This window comes from Canis lupus, chromosome 18 (genome assembly GCF_048164855.1).
Source record: "Canis lupus baileyi chromosome 18, mCanLup2.hap1, whole genome shotgun sequence".
Classification (NCBI taxonomy): Eukaryota; Metazoa; Chordata; class Mammalia; order Carnivora; family Canidae; genus Canis; species Canis lupus.
The window spans coordinates 16,489,892-16,510,956 of record NC_132855.1 but is presented as its reverse complement, the minus strand read 5'-3'; the positions used below and the strand labels follow the sequence as shown (position 1 = coordinate 16,510,956).

The 21,065-nt window shown below is 47.0% G+C and overlaps 1 protein-coding gene across 7 annotated transcripts in view; it reads right to left on the bottom strand.

The window, feature by feature from the left end:
- The window catches only part of PDE1C (phosphodiesterase 1C), a 491,380-nt gene that overhangs the window by 290,741 nt on the left and 179,574 nt on the right, over nt 1-21,065 (bottom strand). For 2 of the 7 annotated variants that reach the window (XM_072783565.1, XM_072783569.1), the window contains exons 1-2: nt 4,422-4,548; nt 2,795-2,897 (exon numbers count right to left, since the gene is read on the bottom strand). The exons of 4 other annotated variants lie outside the window; for them this stretch is intronic. In XM_072783565.1, coding sequence (XP_072639666.1) covers nt 2,795-2,895 — 101 coding nt within the window. In that variant the 5' untranslated portion in view covers nt 2,896-2,897; nt 4,422-4,548. Of the gene's footprint in view, nt 1-2,794; nt 3,080-4,421; nt 4,549-21,065 lie in introns of those variants that run through there. One more of the 7 variants, XM_072783568.1, reaches the window with a different exon arrangement.

Sequence of the window (21,065 nt, the reverse complement as noted above, 5' to 3'; positions counted from 1 at the left end):
GTTCCTACTTCAGTTTAGATTTCTGTGCCCAACCTGGGTAATGATGAAAACATGCCTCCCATCTACTTCATGGAATAGTGTGTTGGTAGGGCATGTGGCCTATACACTGACCCAAATTTGTATTTATCTCCACTCTGATGATTAAAAAGTTCATATTTGGTTCTTGATGTTTTCTTCATCGCCTATTAATTGAACACCTACTACGTGCCAGACCCTGCTCTATGCACTGCGGGTACAGCAGTAAGTAAGACACACAAAGTGTCTGTCCTCAAGCAACTTACATTCTGATAAAGGAGATGAAAAATTCAATAGTAGATTGAATAGAGACGATACTGACAAGAAGACTGATGCCATTAAACAGTCCAGGTATGAGATGATCAAGTCCTGGACTTAGATGGCTCTCAATCAAGCAGAACTGAATTCTTGACTATCAGTGGTTGCCTATAAGGTCCTGTCTATAAAGGAGTCACATGGTTATAAATTGATATGAAAATCCAATTGTGACTACTGAGTCTTTCTAAACTGTTGAAAGAGCTGCTTCCTTTCTCTTACTAACTGGAAGAGACTGAGTCTGTTGTGTGGACAAACAGAAACATACCCTTCCACCTCCTAAGGGTTTCTATTTTATGAACTGCAAGAGTGCTATTCCAAGTGGTATAAATAAGCATGCCTTTGGTTTCCAGAGTCTTTAGCAACTTATCACAGCACTACTGTTTTGGGTTTTTTAAAAGGCAGTAAGAACCATTAACAGTAGTAAAAAAAAAAAAAAAAAATATGTCATAATAACGATAGTAACATGTCCTTTTCAAAATAGAAAGTGGAGCAACAGATCTCTCTCCTAGGATTGCTGTCAGGCAGGGCATTTCAGTAGGAAGGGTAAAGAGAGGAATTCAAAAACACAAGCTTGGAGAAGAATCAACCCACACCTTTTACGTTCAAAGGCACCGGATGCTGAGTAGATGCGAGAGACTGGAGAACCGCAAGTGTGGTTATATCACACCCCAACACCTTGGGGAGAGAATCCTAAGAGATAGGAAGCAGAAAGCTACAAGACAGTGTGTTATAAGCACTAAATGCTTTTTCACACACATTCTCAGCCTGGCTGATTTACCCAAACACTCCTCTTTGCCTGAGTAGCTCCATGGAGTCAGCTGCAATTGTAAAGCAGTCAGAGAGAAGCGGTTCATGAGTGTGTGCAGATGAGTCCCTCCAGCCGAGACGGCAGGGGGACCGGCCTGGCAGCACTTTGACATTGCATACCTCAGACCCAGACTTTGCAGACACAACAACTTTTCTGTGTGCAATATGATCAGATGTAATGTTCATTACATATGACAGGAGTTTACTATAAACACGGCTCTGAAAGAGGTGCTGCCCAGCATGCATCTCAACTGGCAGGAGAGCCTGCCAACCAAAAAGACAAGATCTCCAAATAAGTTTACCGCCTCTGTCTACAGCAGCCAGACAACTCAAAAATCATATTATTTGGCATGGTTTCCCATTTAGATCAATGGCAATGAAACTCACTTGGATTATTGATGAAGGGCTTTTATAAATTGCACTTTAAATGGGGATCCTTTAAAGAAACATATACTACCTATCGCTTCCCCTTAGGAACTTTGAATATCCTGGTCCGGATATGGTCTCCTCTAAGATGAAGCTAACTTCTATCAGTGGCCTTTCTATTTTGTATTGGGGTGTGTGCGTGTGCATGTGTGCACATGCGCTCTCATGCTTTCAAACACAACTACAACAAAACAAACTGCCAAGGAGCCAGTATTCCTGTCACAGTCCATAAGGAACAGAATGTCTGGAGAATATACTTAGAGAAAAACTGTTGTTGGTGGTGGTTTTTTTTTTTTTTTTTTTTTTTTTTACTGCACTAGATATTTGATGCCAAATGTCTAATAAAATGAGTATCTGGTAGTTATGAAAGGTGTCTTTGGGATACGCCTGGGCAACTGAGGAGCAAGTTGTAAATGTACAGCTATCACTGTAGCTTCCTGACTGGGGTGACCAGCTGTTTATTGTTTATGAAATCTTTTCACCAAACACCATGTATTTTCACCTCTCCTCAGCACGCAAAAGCAGACAGAACCCAATGAAGTGAATGAAATTCAGAGATCTCTGTCCATCAGTCCAAGTAGAATTCTGGCCACTATACTGAAAGCAAATATGCTAATTCACTATTCCAATATTGCTAGGAAATTCCAATATTGGTTCTGACCCCCACTTTCTCCAAAAATAGCCCTTCCTTCTAGTAATTATGTCTGGACAGAAAGAATCCTAAGAAAATATCAGAAGTTGAACTAGGCTGGGGTAAGGGAGAGGAAAACACAGCAGCCAGAATGAATGTTGAATTTGAACTGTTGGTAAGTTCTTAGAGCACCTGCAGAGACGTTTGCAAGCATTTTTGCAGAGAATATCTTTCTTTGATCAATAGTCTGTGGCCTGAGTCCCTAGATTTTTCTCCCTGGGCAAAAAAGGACCAGAAACATCTCCATGGGTACTGAGCTACTACTACAACTGATATCTAAGGACATTTCCTCTTCCCCCAAAGAAAGTATGCTTTGGAAACAGCAAGGCGTTCTGTTCTAAAACACTCGGGAAAACAAGTCTCAGTTAGGGGGGGACAAAAGGAGCAGTGACTGTAATTAAGGGAGAAGCAGTTGTGGAACTTCTGGGGCTGTATTTAAAGGGCCCTGCAGGAACCAGGAACGAGGTGAGCGGTCACGGCTGTGGCTAGGGAGTAAAACACCGATTGCAAAGAGAAGCAAATACTAGATTTACTTACAGCCCTCGGAGCCGAAGCCAGATTTTCTCGATCTGCTCGGGTTGCAGGTATTTCAGAGAGTTGCTCTCAAATTCTTCAATCTCCTTGGTCGGCGACTCCATAGCTGCAGGTTATCGCTGGGAGTGAGGCTGAGGGAGTTCGGGCTGCCCCTCCCCTCCCCGCCTCCCGGCCGGGCTTGGAGTGGGGGGGCCCTGGAGCCTGGCCCCTCGCGCTCCGCCTTCTGCGCCCCGCAACCCCGCGCTTACTGCGGGCGGGCGGCGCGGGCCACCGGGCCCAGGTGCCTCCGGGGGGCGCCGCGGGAACCCGCCGTGGCCCCGAGCCAGTGGCCGGCGAGGGGGACTGCGCTCCGCTCGAGGAGAAAGCACCTCGGACCTCTCCGGAATTTTTTTTTTTTTTAAACAAAGCCACGGAAGCGATCTGTGTGGCAGCTGAAGGATTTGGGGGAGAAAGGGAGGCCGAGTGGGGCGGGGGGGTGGGGGGGGGGTGAGAAGGGGAGGGGGAGAAGCGCCCTGGGGGAGCCCGAGTGGGGCGGGGGGGGGGGGACAGTGAGATGGGAGGGGGGCAAGCGCCCTGGGGGAGACCGAGTGGGGCGGGGGGGGGGACAGTGAGATGGGAGGGGGGCAAGCGCCCTGGGGGAGACCGAGTGGGGTGGGGGTGGGGGGGGACAGTGAGAAGGGGAGGGGGGAAGCGCCCTGGGGAAGCCCGAGTGGGGCGGGGGGGGGGGGGGGACAGTGAGATGGGAGGGGGGCAAGCGCCCTGGGGGAGACCGAGTGGGGCGGGGGTGGGGGGGGACAGTGAGAAGGGGAGGGGGGAAGCGCCCTGGGGAAGCCCTAGTGGGGCGGGGGGGGGGGGACAGTGAGATGGGAGGGGGGCAAGCACCCTGGGGGAGACCGAGTGGGGCGGGGGGGGGACAGTGAGAAGGGGAGGGGGGAAGCGCCCTGGGGAAGCCCTAGTGGGGCGGGGGGGGGGGGGACAGTGAGAAGGGGAGGGGGGAAGCGCCCTGGGGAAGCCCTAGTGGGGCGGGGGGGGGGGGGACAGTGAGATGGGAGGGGGGCAAGCGCCCTGGGGGAGACCGAGTGGGGCGGGGGGGGGGACAGTGAGAAGGGAGGGGGGCAAGCGCCCTGGGGGAGACCGAGTGGGGCGGGGGGGGGGGGAGTGAGAAGGGGAGGGGGGGAAGCGCCCTGGGGAAGCCGGGCCAGGCGGGGGGCGGGGGAGAGAGTGAGAAGGGGAGCGGGAGGGGGGCAAGCGCCCTGGGGGAGACCGAGTGGGGCGGGCGGGGTGGGGGACAAAGAGAAGGGGAGGGGGGGCAAGCGCCCTGGGGGAGCCGGGCCGGGCAGGGGGGGATGACCGTGAGAAGGGGAGGGACGGAGGGGAGCAAGCGCCCTGGGGGAGCCCGAGTGGGGCGGAGAGGGGGACAGTGAGAAGGGGAGGGACGGGGTGGGGGGAGCGCCCCGGGGGAGCCGGGCCGGGCCGGGGGGGGGGGGGGGGGGGTCCGACCCGGAGGCCGCGCCCCCGCTCCGCCCGCGCCCCTGCCCCGCGCGCCCGCCGCTCGCTCCTCGCGTCCCACCCGCGCTCTCTGCCCGCGCCTCGCCGCCTTCGCGCCCCGTCTCTGTTTTCCTTCACTTACCAGCAGCTCTGCTGACAAGCGAGAAAACTGACAACTGAGAAAAGTCGACCGTCGGCGCGCCGGGGCTGGCGTCTGGTGCGACACCCGCGGGCGCGGAGGGAGGGGCGCGGCCCCGGGAGCTGCGCGCACCGGCCGCCCCGCGCGCCGTCCGGGGACCCGAGGACCCCAGGCGCGCCCGAGCCTCCGCGGAGCCGGCGCCGGAGCTCTCAGGTAGGGCTCACCCACGCGCCCGCCCGAGAGCCCGCTCCACTTGGCGACATTCAGGCAATTGGTAGGAACTAAAGGAGCCACACGAGACACCTGGAAAGTCCTGATCTTGCTACTGCGAGGCTTCGTTTCTCCCTCCCGCCCCGCCCCCACCCACCCTTGGCGAGGAGCTGGGAGTTTGCACCGATTAATGTGCCACAGACTCCTCAAGAGGTGCCTGCAGGGCGATGGCTGGGCAGACGTTGAGATCGGCCAAAAAAAAAAAAAAAAAGTTTCAGCTCCACAAAGTGGCAACTCCCTGTGTGTCCCCCACCCCACCCCCCGACCCCAGGTCATTCGCGATGTCAGTGAAGCATAGTGCTCTAGAAGAATGGGACCAGGTATGGAGTTGGGAAAGGAGGAAGAAGGTGGGATTAAGAAAGAGACAGAAGACAGAAAAGGGGAAGATCCTGGTTCAAGTGGATTGCAGCCCTGACATCACAGAATTGGCAGACGGACTCCCATCTAGAGGAAGCCCTAGAACCTCCCTGGGCCATTTCAAAGCCGGGACTCAGGGCTCCTGGCTGTAGCTTGCCAGGTACCCTATTCCCCTCACTGGTGGATTCCTTGAGTCGCTCCCGGCATCCTTTGACTAGCCATTAGTCACATACCTGCTTCTCAAAAGTAGGATAGAAGTAAAGGTAAGAGCTAGTTTTTCTTGATTGCTCCAGCAAAGTTACCTTCATGCAACCTTGATAAAAGAATACAATGATAGTGTCTGAATTCTATATGATCACCCATTTGGTAGTTGGCATTTATTTTCCAGAAATTAGAGGTGAGAGTGATGAGGACGGCAAGACTAACCCTCTTCGTTCCAGTGGAAGAAGGTACCTTCCCAAGGTGAGATGACTGGCCCATCTGATTGAAAAGGACATACATGCTCACCTGCCATACAATCTGAAGTCGCCTCATTAAAGTCAGTCCTTAATTTTCTGGAAGCACGTACATTATCACTCAGTTAACACATTACTACCAGACAAAGATAGGATTAAGCAGCCAATGTGTTAACATGAAATTCATCTATCTAAAAAGAACCAATTGCCTACCCAATGTCACCCCACAGGGAACAGTGATCTGCTAAAACTGGATGTTTAAAAAAAAAAAAAAAGACATTATTTTAACAGCTTGTTTTGGGGATGCACGATGGGAGGCAGCATGGTCCCCAAATGAGGTTTCCAACTCTGTGCACCTTGGGCAGCCTGCTGTCAGCATATGGAAGTGTAGTAATGATAGGAACAGCAAACAGGTATCCAAAACCTTCTATAGTCCAAGCACTGCTCTAAGGTTCTACCCTCACATAATACCTGCAACAACTCTAGGAGGCAAATACTATTATTGTCAACCCCATTTTACAATAGGAGAGCTGAAGCACAGGTAGTTATCCAGACCTGCTAGAAAATGAACTGCCCTGGAAAAGACAAGCGTTTGAGTTATGGCTCATTACCCTATCCAGCACAAATCTGTCCCCCTCATAGGGTCCCATTTTCCACATGGTTAAAGTAAAGAATTTAGGCATAAAGATTTTTTTACAACTGTTCCAACTTCATGATTCTATGAGGTCATCTGGAGAGAACGGGGAGAAAGGAATTCTGAAAAGGGAGATGCATATTGCTGGAAACATATTTTAATTATGGTATAGTATGGTTTCTCTGAGGGCCAGCCTGGGATGAAAGGATGCAATAATAAAGCATATTTGTATTCCTGCCCTCCACTATACCTGTCACCTTTTCCTCGTATGAGTGGGATTTAGATTAAGTCAGAGAAAAGCAAATTTTGAAGAAAAAGAAAAGGAATAGCCTTTCACCGCAATTAAGCCTATCAGAGAAGGAAGACAAAAATATTATTGAAAACGGTTTCTTAGAAGTATTTTTGTTTCTTTTTTTTTTTTTTTTTGAACTTTTTAAAAGCGAACATGAATCAGAAAGTTAGTAAGGATATATCTTTTTTCTTTATTTTAGAGCCATATAGTTTTTGGAGCTGGAGGGACCTTAAAAATAATGTGGTTTAGAAGTTTACAAATGTTTTAAGCGACGGAATATTTTTATATAGAATAACATTTTATAAGGGACTCCAACGCACACCTCATATTGAAAACTTAAAGAAAGAACTGCTCTGATTGAATGGGGAGTAGCGGGGGCGGGGGGTAGTACTTAGTCTCCAGGGACAGAGTCCACCTCTACCTTCTGTATATCCCATCTCTGTGTGATGAATATTTCCACTTCACAGATGAGAACACTGAGTCCAAAGTACCATAGACCATCTTAGGATTTCTTGCTCCTAATCCAGAGTTGTTTCTAAGCCACATTAGGAAAAATTTGTCTTCTCTCTGCCAAAAAAAGTATTACTCCTTTTAGATCCACCATGTTACTATGTCACTCAGATTTCATTCTTTTCATCTATCACAGGACAAGATATGCTTGACAGTTGCAGCAACATTACAAGCCACAATTTCCACAGGCAGTCCACTCAGAGACAAGCAACAGACGCAGACCCACTGAGAGACAAAAGATCTAAGAAAATGCAAAGCCACTCACAGCTTTGCTTGGGAGGTTAATTTCCATTGTGACTTCTTTACCCAGCTTTTTCAGTAAGACTTTTTAGGAAATCTTATATGGTGAAACATCACTAAATATATATAGACATGCATACATAATAAATATATAATACACATATGCGTATATACACACACATATTTATACATGGATATAACTGCCAATTTAAAAGTTCCCCAAATAAACATAGAGTAACTTAGTCTAAGTACTAGCAAGCCTCTGCATCATCAGCATTAAATATCATAAGATCAGAGAGAGTGAGCTCCCTGTCTGTGGCAGAGTTGAAGAAGAAGCTAGATTACTATCAGGCAAGGGAGTAGGCATCAGGCTGTGTAGACATAAGAATGACCCCTCAGGCCCCTTTCATCTCTAAGATTTCATAACCCAATAATAATCATAATAACCACAATCACTACCCTTACCAATTACTGAACCCTCTTATAAGCCAAGCATCACCTAAGCACATCACAGGTTGTTTCATTTCATCCTCAACAAAACACTTGAGAAGAGTTCATCACGCCCATTTACAAGTAAAGACAGAAGAGGCTCCCAAAGATCAGATCACTTTTGCAAAGACATATAGTTAATAAGCGGCAGAGCCAGGTTTTAAACCCAGACCAGAGTGCAAAGCTCCTGTTCTTTTCCCTTTGTTATACCACCTCCCTGCAGACACACACAAAAAAAAAGACAAATAAAAGGGAATAGAACAAAGAGGGTGGGGCTGCAGGAGCACAGATGAAGAAAGGTCACTGATACAGTGGGGGAATTCGGAAAGCAGAGGTGACATTCAAACTGGATCTTGAAATCGATGAGTAGAGGGGTCCCTGGGTGGCTCAGTCAGTTAAGCATCTGCCTTCGGCTCAGGTCCAGGGATTAAGCCCCACATTGGGCTCCCTGCTCAGCGGAGAGTCTACTTCTCCTTCAGCCCCTCCCCCTACTCATCCTCTCTCTCTCTCACACTCTCTCTATATTTATAAATAAAATCTTTTTTAAAAAAATGGATGAGTAGAAGTTGCTTACATGGAAGATGGGTGAAGGCAGGTGATTCCAGAAAGAGCACACTGCATGAAAAGAAACACAAGCATGAGAAGGTATGGAGTGTGGAGCTGCTCAAAAACAGTTTTACATGGCTTGGCTATAAGTGCATGACTCAAAATCAGGAGAAAATGCTGAAAGGGTTAGCCAGATTTTGGGGTCATGGAAGAAACTCAGGCTCTCTCCAGATGATGGAGAAATGGGGTTGCACTAGGTAGACGAAGGCATGGTCACATGTCGAGGGTACTCACTGCCCTGAATACACAGCATACACTGAGGTCAGCTCTCCGGGAACCTGCCATGGGCATATGCAACAACCATGGGGCAACTGACAACCAGGACTCCATCAGGGGAATCCGATATCAGGCTCCTCAGCCTACAAGGAAGGAAGAGTTGCACAAAGAAAAAAGACAAAATCAGAAAAGGCACAGTATTGCCTCCCATGAACACCCATCTTCCAGCTTCCAAATTAGGACTGTTTGCTTTGATCTTCATGAAGCAAATCAGTGTCCTTGTTACATTTTTCATGATTTGGCAGCAGCATCGTCCAGAGAGTCTGTTGAGGGGGAAATTCTGGAGAAGCATTTAGGATATGGGAAGTCACACCACCAGGCACCAGAGCCCCTCCTTCCTGCTCACACCAGATGTGAGCCAGCCCTACAATATACTGTCAACAGAGGCTCTTCTCTCCCACTGGCTTCCCTTTTTGGCAAGGGGCCTCTCTGGTGACAGTCACAGGGTCTTTTCTCTCTGATGTCTTCTCATTTTGGTCTTATAATTTGGGGCAGACTCTGTGTCAGGAATCACCTCTACCAGAAAAAAGAAAATGCAAGAAGAGGTGATGAACTGCTAAGCCCAGGGGACCTCCATTCTCTGGCCCATCTGAAATGGGGCTCTGAGTAGCCACCATCTCAACTATCCAGAGTTTGGCCAAGTCAGGTAGGGAGAGTAGATAGGAGAAGAAACGGGATGGAGTCCCAGCTCGGGGTGGTCTCATGTAACCTGCACGTGACTCAGTTTTTGCCCATCTCTCTGGCAGGATCCTTCAGTTGCTGTGACAAACTCATGTAATGCTTCTAATGGAGATGGCATTTGCAAAGTGGATGACTAAGTGGAGCACTGAATCACATGTGACCTAGGATAAGATACTTCTCTTCTCTGGCCATGGGTTGAGTTAGGATTAGCAACCTCTGGATCGCTTTTCAGTTCTCAGCCACAGCCTCGCCTGAGATAACCAAGCTTTTCATGGGCCCCCAAGAAAGCTATAGGAAAATCTAGAGTCTGACCACTGGCTAGATTTGACTATATAATAAACATAACTTAAGTTGGTCAATCAGAGCCATCCACCCTGTATCTCTGAACAAAGTGATCAGTCAAAGGGTAACTAACAGGAGATCTAATACTGGTTCCTTATGAGAGATTTGATATGGCCACTGGGAAAGAGAGAGAGTCTATTTGTTTTTCCTTTGAGATAACATTATGAAGCTTGGGGTTTTTTTACCACGTATAGAGAATATACCAGAAAAATGACACCGATACACAGAAAAACAGAGAGAATAGCTGAAGACACAAAGAAAGAAATGTTAAAGGATCTTTGGAGCCCCTTTATCTTACAGTGCCTGAAGCCAGAGGCTACCCATGGATTTTTTTAAGTTATATGAACCAAATAAATATCCCGTCCTCTCATGTTTTTTTTTTCTTTCACTTAGGCAAACTTGAGTCAGATTTCTGTCACTGACAACCATAAAAATCCTAATAGAACTCACATTGAGGATTTTTGTAGAGTTTAAAAAAAAAATGTACGGCCAGTGCCTTAAACAATGAAAGCTCTTGTAACATAGTAGCTCCTCCCCCAGCTCATCCATCCAGTACAACATGAAAGGAAGGAAACAGGAAATGGTATAGGACTTTGAGGTGGGCAAGGCACCCAAGGTAAATGTAAGGAGACTTTTTATCTTGATAGATACCCCAATAATTTTGTTTCAATAACAGCTTAGTAATTGCCTACCAAAGCACTGCCGTTACTATAAAAGTTAGTTCTTCAAAACAATCCTGAAGTGAACAAAATACATTATTTTTATCTCCAGCTTAGAAGTCACATAAATGAAGTCCAAGAGGTCTGCTGGGTACCTTCCACTGGTCTACCCTCCAGCTACTGGCTAAGTAGCATGACAGTACCAGGATTCCTAACTCCTGGCCCCGGTACCCACTCTGCCTCTCAGAACACTCTGCCAACCCAGCAGAATTAACTTGGCTATACTAATGAAATTGAAAATTTTGTTCATGTAAAACTGCTGATGCCACAGTCAGCCAAATTCTGACCCAAATGCACATAAATCAGTGGGTTGTCTTCCTATTGCTGTAAAGCAAATTTGAATGTGGAAAACCTCGGTGCTGACAGGAACCTTAGCAATCCTTTTAGCCAAGTTGCTAATTATATTGAGAGGAACAAGCAGCCCAACCAGGTTAGATAAGGCCCAGTGCAAAAGGCCCAGTGGCAGAGCTGAGACCAGAAGCCATGTCCCAGAGCTCCATTATCCCTGAGCTTCCTTTCTGGATCTCAAGAATGGTTCTAGCTCCCATCTGAGGATTTGGTTCAATGGTTTATTCACAGATAAGAAAGAGGAATGAAAAAAAAAAAAAAAAGAAAAGAAAGGAAAGGAAAGGAAAGGAAAGGAGAAAAGAAAGAAAAGAAAAGAAAAGAAAAGAAAAGAAAAGAAAAGAAAAGAAAAGAAAAGAAAAGAAAAGAAAAGGAGGAATGCCCACTAAAAGTATAGGCCATTGGCAAAGGCTTCCTAAAGGGAAAAACTAAAGAAGAGAAACTCCAGGAAAGTGAAAATGCATGTGGTGGCAAGGAATCTGGTATGACAGGTGTAGGTGGCCCAAGAAAGGGCCAGCCCTCAAAGACTGGATATGCAAATTGAGGTGGGCCTCAGATACTCAGAAAGCTTAGTCCTTTTACACTCTTGTCAGTAGGAAATCATTAAAATCTGTTGAGTGTGTGTATAACAGATACAAAGCAGAATTGCGATTTAACAAGTACAATTTATAAAGAATGATAAAAATTTTTTTTCAAAAATTGTCTTTAAATTGCCATGAGAGGAAAAAGATTTGCAGATTCTTGTCTCTGTAGCAGGGCGAGGGGTGGGTGGGTGGGGCGATATAGACACAATTCCCCAAACAAACGCAAGGACTTTTAAAATTTATTCATGCATTCAACAAAACAAACTTTACTGAGTGCTTACTATGTGTTAGGCGCTCTGTGACGATAGGTATACAGTGGTCAATAAAAAATCCAGTGCCTACACCATGGAATGTCAGTCTAATTAGGGAAACAGGTAATAAATATATCATCATAAATCATGAAAAGTGCTAACAAGACAATTAACAGAGTCCAGTACAGAAAACAATAGGGGTGGGGCGTATTTATAAATAGGTTAGCATCAGCCAACTACTGCTTGAGGATTCTCTCTCTCGCCCTCTGCCCCTCCCCTGCTCTCTCTCTCTCTTTCTAAAATAAATAAATAAAATCTCTCCTAAAAAAAAAGTAACTCGAATGAGGAGAGACTCTAGACCTATGAGTCCCAGCATCTAAAACCCACAGTGACAATACTGAACTAATTCAATCAGTGATGAAGAATTAATTTCCTTGTTGGTAGTGTTACTACAGGATTCACTACACTAGTGTCCCAGAGGGCAGAGATCCCAAGTGTCCTGTCCACCACCGTCCTTGAGGGCATAACAGACCAACTAGCCCATGGCCAACTGGGCTTCTCAGAGAAGGACTATGAAATTTATTTCATTTTTGGTCCAAAACAATTCCTGCCATATGAACTATATTCAAAGAGCAAAGTTGAGACATGGAAACAAATACATCTTCAACTAGACCAGAAGCTAATTTGGGGAAAGGCCATAGGCGCTGGTCAGGTTATATTTTGGTGCATAAAAGGTTAACTTTCGGTTATCTAGCAGCTGTACCTCCAGATAAGGGAAATGTTACTTCTTGTGTGATTAAAAACATAAGGAGAATTAGGGAAAATACTCCTGACAGCATTTTCAAAATGTCCTCCAGGACACCTAAATGGCCCGTTCTATTCCCTCTGATTCTCAGAAGTGAAAGGATTTTTAAGACTCAGGAGAATAAAAGAATAATGTCTCCATGAATGCCTTCCACCCATACGCTTTTGACAGATTTGTGCTAATAAAAAAGACCCTGAAGGCACCCTGATCTGGCCCATAACCCTCATACATACAGATGGATAGACTCATCAGAAGTTGGTAAACGCTTATATTTCTACTTGTGAGATATAAATAGACTCCTATAAGCAGGGAGTGGGACCTGATTTACCAAGAGGAATGGAAATTTATGGGCACAATTTGAAAGTAATTAGCATGCACAGCAAATCTTAGCCAGAGGCTCTACAAGCCCTGGGTGCCACCAGTACCACCATGGAACTGCGTAGACTCCCACAGGAATACTTCTGTAGCTTCTCCACCGCCTGGGCTAAATCTAAGTAAAGAAATGAAAATCATTCTCCTCAATGGGATTTCAGAAGCTCTTAAGAATTTAAGCCAAAACACTGAAAAGAAAGAGTGCTGAGCCCTTGGACATAGCTCCAAGTCACATCAGTTAAGATCCTGTTAGCAGCCATTCTGCTTTCACTGTGGGTTAACCAAACACAGCCTCCCACACCAGTCTCTAGGTAACAAAGATTCCACTTCATACTTCCTGTGCCCACTTGGTCACAAAAGGGAATTGTGAAAATCAGTCCCCACCTCACCCATCCAGACAACATAGCAGGAGTACCCTCTCCATCCTGTGCAGAAATCAGTCTCATTTGCTATGGAGGTTCCAGTTATAATGATCACAGCATCCATTGCCCATATACTGCTATTCTATAGATGACTCTATCAGAAACCATTCGGCTGGATCAATTCCAAGCAATTCCTAAAGATACTACCATTGCCTGCGACTTGGGACCACATTTCCTATTCACTGACTGCAGGATTTATCAGTCTCTAACCACGTTCTAGAACCCGCTGGTCAGAGAGGAAATTTTAACGCATGCACGACCCTCTGAAAATCCCTCCACCTCCCATTGCAAAATCAAACTTGGTGAAGGGTTTATTGACAGAGGGGTGGTCATTTACTACCGGTCATCTTGGGCGCTTTACTTGATTACTTTGGCTCTTAGGAACAACAGTCTCATCGAGGTGAAAATGTGCGTACATCAGAATATTGGCAGGGGGACTTACATCATTCAGTTTGATTATAAATTTGATTAAAATTGCAGTGATAACCTACCGCCCACGGTTACACTCTAGCCCTGGGGAAACCACGACTAATAAATGCATCATCATAAATCATCTAAAACTTAAAGGAAAGGAGGTTGGGGGGAAGGGGAGGGGAAGAGAAGGAAGGAAAGAAAACCACTCCTAAGAAAAGCTACGGAAATTTAAAGGCCAAAAAAAAACAACAACAGCAACAAAACAAACAAACAAAAAAAAACACTTCTGAAAATATAACGATTGGACTTTTCTTTCTCTCTTTTTTAAACCAATTAAGCAGGTGCTTCAATCTGAGTGTTTATGAGAGTTTGCTGTCCAACGGTACGTGCGAACGCGAGACTCTGGGCATCTTGGCCGCGGCCGGCGCCGCATCATTTCGCGCCTGTTGGCTGAGCCCGGGGTCTGCAAACATTCGGGATCCGCTTTTCTTCCTCGGTGGCCGCGGGTGGCCAAGGTGGCCGGAACCCCGCGGGTCCAGGAGGCTCCGTTTGTCTGGCTGCTGCCAAGGGTGCGCAATCACTAAGCCGTCAGAAGGCGCTTTCAGCGCTGCAATTGATAGCGCTGTGATTGATAGCGCCCCAGAGGCTCGGGAGGTCGCCAGGGCTGGGGGGGGAGAGTGGCTGCAGGGGAGGGTGGCTGGAGGATGGTTGCTGGAGGGGAGGGTGGCTGGGGGGGGAGGGTGGCTGGAGGGGAGGGTGGCTGGAGGGTGGTGGCTGGAGGAGAGGGTGGCTGGAGGGTGGTGGCTGGAGGGGTGGGTGACTGGAGGGGAGGGTGGCTGGATGGGAGGGTGGCTGGAGGGGACGGTGGCTGGAGGGTGGTGGCTGGAGGAAAGGGTGGCCGGAGGGTGGTGGCTGGAGGAGAGGGTGGCTGGGGGGGAGGGTGGCTGAGGGGGAGGGTGGCTGGAGGGGAGGGTGGCTGGAGGGGTGGGTGGCTGGAGGGTGGTGGCTGGAGGGGAGGGTGGCTGGAGGATAGGGTGGCTGGATGGGTGGGTGGCTGGATGGGAGAGTGGCTGGGGGGAGGGTGGCTGGGGGGTGCTCCGTGGAGGAAAACCCCTTTGCCCCGCCAGCTGTGTTCTCGCTCCCAGCGGAGCACACTGGCCTGTCCCTAATCACCCGTGAAGTGGTGCAGGGGGACGTGGTGCAGAGGAGGGGCAGGGACAGCGTGAAAAGAACCCACGGGGACGACCAGCTGTGACTCATGCTTTTCACCTTTGAAGGGAAGTAACATTTTGGAGCAGGATTCCACTCTGGCCTGCCTCCAAGGGACATGAGAGAGAGAAAGAGAGAGAGAGAGAGAATGCCCTTCCTGTTCCGTGCTGACAAGGACCAGCCCATGCAGCTGGAAGGAAAGGGCCAACATCAACAATGCGTGGGGACAGTGGCTGACATGGTTTTCAGCTATCTGGATAATTGTGCAGTTGTCAAAATAGAGCTCGAAAAGGCCATGTGCGTACAGAGCCTTCACTGTTACTGAAAGGGCAGGCTCTTAACCCTGCATAGTATCCAGAGGACACCTCCAATCTCTCCTGTCCCCCCAAAGTAATTATTTGCTACCAGTATGAGTTAGTAATAGGAGGAGGAGGAGAGTAATAATCATAATAGCTACTGTTCGTTGTACGTAGTATGTACCACCCTCTTTGTAAGCATGGCAACCCATGACACCTTCACGGGGAAACTTAACTTGCCCGAGGTCATCTAGTAAGTGGCAGAACAGGATTTAAACTGAAATTTGTCACTGGCCCACCCACTGTGGTGTCTCTCAAAAGCAGATATTTTTGTGTAAGTTGGAAGGCTTAACTGTGTCTGATTGACAAATGGCCCTCTGACCCACAGCCTTCTGACAACGGTTTGATGATTTTGCAGTTGCACACCATTTCAAGCCATCTTTTTTTTTTTAACATTTTATTTATTTATTCGTGAGAAATACAGAGAGAGACAGAGAGAGAGAGAGAGAGAGAGAGAGAGGCCGAGACACAGGCAGAGGGAGAAGCAGGCTCCTTGCAGGGAGCCCAAGTGGGACTCGATCCTAGGTCCCCAGGATCAGGCCCTGGACTGAAGGCGGCACTAAACCACCGAGCCACCCAGGCTGCCCTCAAGCCATCTTTAAGTAGCTTTATAGACCAGAATAAGGAGAGTAGAGAAGTGACCACTGACCCAAGACCACACTTGCAGACAGTGGCAATATGCTGAAATGAGAAGGACCCTGCAGTGAGAAAGTTAACAGTTAGTGTCCTAGCAAATTGCAAGTATACCAGAGGGTAGTATTAACCCTAACCACCCTGCTACACCACATTAGATCTGCAGTATGTGTCCATCCTCCCTACCTAAAACTTTGAAACTTTGTACCCTCTACCCAGCATCTCCCCTTTCCCCTGCCCTCCTCACCATCCTGGCAGCCACTGCTTGACTCTCTGCTTTTATGAATTACGCTAAGAGGGTAAATTTTTTTTAAAGATTTTATTTATGTATTCATGAGAAACACACACACAGACAGAGAGAGAGAGAGAGAGAGAGAGAGAGAGAGGCAGAGACACAGGCAGAGGGAGAAGTAGGCTCCATGCAGGGAGCCCGACGTGGGACTCGATCCCGGGTCTCCAGGATCATGCCCTGGGCTGAAGGCTTCGCTAAACCGCTGAGCCACCAGGGCTGCCCTAAGAGGGTAAATCCTAAGTGTTCTCACCAGCCCCCAAAAAAGTGAGTGAAGTGATGAGTACGTTAATTAGCTTGATTGTCATAATCATTTCACAATGTATACATGTATCAAAACATCACATTGTGCACTTTAAATACATACAATTTTTATTTGTCAATTATATTTCCCTCAGTAAACCTGGAGGGAAAAAGAGCCTATAATTGGCATTATGGGAACTGGGTCAGTCATTCCTCTAAAAGTCTACAAGTAGAGCCTCACCTTCAGAAAGACACGACACCGCCATGCCGTGTACCATACGGGTTTCCCAAGAAGGCATGCTCTCTTCCCAAGGGTTTCCAGTGACTAAAAGGGAACACACTGTGAGGGACTCCAGAAGGAAACCCTGCATATCACACACCCAGGAAAACCTCTCTCACCCACTCCGTGGTCTTGCTTTTGCCTCTGCAGCACTTTCCTCCAGAGATCACAGTAAAAATGTTACTGGCTTGCTTCGTTACAGCAGGACAAATACTTTCTTGGCATCATTTTCTTGTCTTTTAAACTTCTCTCATTCCTCTCATCTAATTTCTCTGTTGCAAGAAATGAAAAGCAAGTGTGTTTCTGGAATGGTACATGCAAATGAAGAGACAGTGATGGGAGGCTGAGATGAAACGCACAGAGCTGACAAGGCAGAGCTAAGTGAGCCAGCAGGCTCATCGTTGATAACACAAATAATAATGATAGTAATAGTAATAATCCTAACAGCAGCACTTCTGCATTTATCTCCTTGTGGGACGGTCCTTTTCTCAGGCTTCCCAAATCAGAACAGGGAATTATGCAGAGACCCCGAGGGGCTCTGCCCTCTGTGATCTCTACTCAACCCAGATTAATGAAGCATTCATAACACCTGTGCTTACACTTCTCACACTGTCATCCCAGCCATGTCAGGACTGGTTTCATCTGCGTCGGAGCAAGCCTTTAAATTCCAGCGGCACCAGGGACTCAAAAGGCAATGACCTTGACATACACAGGCTTTCCTCTCACCACCCAGGAAGCTGGGGGCTCAGCACCAATACCACACAAAAGCCACCTTCCACCCTGGAATTAATCATCATTTCGGAGTTTCCATTACAAATCTTTGTTTAGAGAAGCCCAGAATAGTGAACCAATCATGAGGTTTTAGAGTGGTTTTAAACTTTTATGGATCAAGGACACTCTGAGAATCTGATGAAAGCCACAGAGTTTCCTTCTACCTATTTAAATAAAATGTGTACACTCTGATTTGCATATATAAGGAGACTCTTGGACTCTCCTGGAACTCATCCAGGCTCCTTTCCCAAAAATCCTGTGGTTTAATGAGGTGTGTGTGTGTGTGTGTGTGTGTGTGTGTGTATGCATTTTAATCTAGTTTGCTCTTCTTACCCCAAAAGGAAAATGGTATGAACTAAAAGGAGAAGATAACTAATAAAAGGTATAACTCAAGTTTTCAAAAAGGGAATGTATTTAGTGAACACCAAACACATGCCAAATATTCTACCAAGTATAGGATACATTTTTGTGCATTTAATCCTCTTTACAACCATTCAACAACAAGGACTGTTTTACCTATTCACCTCTCCCTCCCCAGTGCCTTTCACAGCGGTGGGACCCCTGATTACTTGCTGAGTGAATGAATTATTACTATTTTGCATATAAGGAAACTGAGCCTCTGAGAGGTTAAGCAACTTCTACAAATCGAACAGGGAATAAATGCTACTAGGGATGGGATTTGAACTCAGGTCTGCTTGCTCTCTTTCCCCTGTGCCTTGATGAACATTTGGTATAAGAGACTAAAGCAAAGACATAAAAATGAGATGCTGTGTTGATAGCCAGACTTGTGGGGAGGAGGAAAAGCAGAGTAGGTGGGCTGGGAATATGAGGAGGGGCCAGGGCAGGTCTCAGTACAGGGACCAAGGTGGTCCATAGTGTCATCTCTGGAAGTTGAGATATGAGCAGAGCCTGGAAGGAGATGAGAGGACATGCAAAGTGGAGGAGTATGCCAGAGAGGGGAACAGTGAGGGCCGGGCCGTAATCAGAAGTATGCCTAGTGGCTCAAGGAAAAGACGAGAGACGGGGGAGAGTCATACAAAGTGAGGTTGGAGAGGTGATGGGCAGGCAGGGAGCTGCAGAAAGCTCATGTGTCAGTCATGACAAGGACTGTGGCTTTTACACAGAGTGAAATGGGAACTCACTGCAAGATTCGGAGTGGGGCAGAGGCATGATGTGACCTCCGTTTTGCAAAAACCATTTTGGCTGTTGACATGAGGATGGAGGGTAGCAGGGCAGAGAGTAGGGTGGGGAGACCGGGTGTGAGGCCACATCCAGATTTTCAGGCAAAACATGATGATGACTTGGCCACGGTGGTAGCAGTGGAGATGGAGAGAAGTATATTCTGGACTAGTGAGAAAAGAGAGGCATTAAGGATGACTCCAAGGTTCGGAACCCAAGAAACAAAACTGACATCTGTTCAGGCTCATCCCTACCTTCTAAGTAGGCAAAAAAGTCTGCTCTTATTCTCAAGACTTCAAAACCAACCTGAGAAAAAATAATATATTTACAGTTTCCGAGTACATTTCTTTCTTTTTTCATGAGATATTGTGTGTGGCCTTATGAGAAAAGAGGAATGAGTTTCTTAAAAATTGCATGTTCTTTCACTTTTGAGTTTTAGAAAGCAAGCTTCGAAAAATGTTTCCTTTGTCTTACTCCCTATCTTCATATCTAAGGCTGCATGACCTTCTCTCCTGCTCCGCTGGACGCCAGGCCAGTACTTGAATGTGCTCCTGCTGGCCACTAAACACAGAGCTTCCAAACAGCTTTCTGAAACAGGGAGCTCTAGGCGGATGCTGACTTCCAGGTGACCCGAATCTGACACCAGGAGTGAGAAACCAGGGCTGTCCCCTCTCCTCCCATGAAAAACACAGGCATTCCTGGCTAGCCTGGGCTGCCAGGCAAATGTCGAGCCATCAGCTCTGGACACAATCAAAAGTAAATGTGGAGCTCGCTTCCGGATCACACTGTGTGGCCAAGGAGACAGTCTACTGGAGGTTAAAGCAAAAGTGCTGAAGGGTTTGCAAAGGGTAAGTCTCTCACTTACTTACATCAAGGATTCACTTAAAAAAAAAAAAAAAAAAAAAGAAAGAAAGAAAAAAGAAGAAGAAGAAGAAGAAGAAGAAGCAGCAGCAGCTAAAGTGGAAAAGCCAGGATGATAGAAAAACTGTATTTTTGTAAAAAAAAAAAAAATGTGTTGCACGTCTACTGTGTACATGACACTATTATTTTCCTGAATTCCACACAACATTCTCAGTAGCCAGCTTTATTTTCACCATTGTTCTGAGAAGGAAAGATTAGAGAGGTCAAGTAACTTGCCCAAAGTGACCCAGCAAATCGGTACAGATGTCTGACCACAAACAACAGCTTCCACCATCGCTGCCTCTAGGATGACCGGCCATCCCCCATGTGCTTGGAACTGAGAAGGTTCCCAGGATCCAAAACTTTCGGTTGAGATGCAGAAAAGTCTCGGGAAAACTGGGACAAGAGAGTCACCCTCACTGCCTCTTGAAACAAAAATATGCCCACAAAAATGCAGTCATTTCATGAATAACCTAGAAAATTCAATAGAATAAAAACATCATTGGGAAAATCTTTTTTTATTTTTTATTTATTTTATTTTATTTTTTTCATTGGGAAAATCTTAAATGCACACTTTTATTTAAGGTAAATACGGGCTCCGAGGGGGTTCTGCCTTTAAGAAGAGCAGGTTTCTTTCCCACCCGGTTAATAGCCAATCTTCTGCAATCACAAGAGGGAGGCCTTGGTGAGAATCTGCTGCAGAACATTAATCCCCAATTTCCTACACTTTCAACTCCACACTAGGATTGGTTCCTCCAGCTGGCTCCCAAAGCAAGCTTGCCAGTTGTGAGCGTTCCCACATCCAGTTGCCTTTTGCATCTGTTTGCTGCAAAATGTCAACTGCATCTCTTGCTCAGGTCATTATAATTTATACCCCTGACCAATCTACCCAATGTCTTGCTGAAGGGCCATCAGTGAATTCGGCTCCCCAGGATAAAATTCAGCGGCTTAGAAAGGTGGTAGCATTTCTCCAGAGCCCGGGTTCCCCATTTGCTAGTACTGCTCCCTCACTCATTCTACAGACATTCATGCCAACTTTGAGCCAAGCCAAGTGTCATTGTCTTCATGTAACTTGTCAATCGGCAAAGGACCCTCTTTTCAAGGAGTCTCGTTGGTAAGGGGTCCTGAGACGCAGAACTTGACAGTTGACACAGAAGATTCATCCTCCTCTTTATCATCTAGTGACTCAATCAAAGGAAATGAGGGGTAAAAATAAGCCAGAATAGTTGAACTGTTGCACCAGGTCCTGCGAGCTTTGAACAGCCAGCCCAGCTGTGCCTGGGGTGACAGGCGCTAGATGTGAGTTTACATGTTTTGGACACTGCTGGCAGGGTGGGCCGAAGGGACAGAAGAGCCCTTCCGTACACCCTCTCCACGGGCTGGGGGCATAGGAAGGCACGCTCTCTGGCTCACCTCTTAATCTCAGGGCTAATGCCCAAAAGGCAAAGAAGGCTGAGTGTGTCGCTCTGACCCAGAAATAGACGGAAAGGGAATCCACCAGCAGGAATCTCTTCCCCCTGCTTATCTCTGCTGGTCGTGCTTTTGCAAGTCTCCCCCATCATAATGATGTGCTGATAAATGTTGAATCTGGTGCAGGGTGAGCCCTTCTTTGTAGCATTTGCTGATTTCTGCAGTATAAATACTCCCACTGTGGCCAGTTTCAAGCTACCCATATGATGTCACTGAACACAGAGGTGGGAAGAAATGTGAACAGTCACGTCCA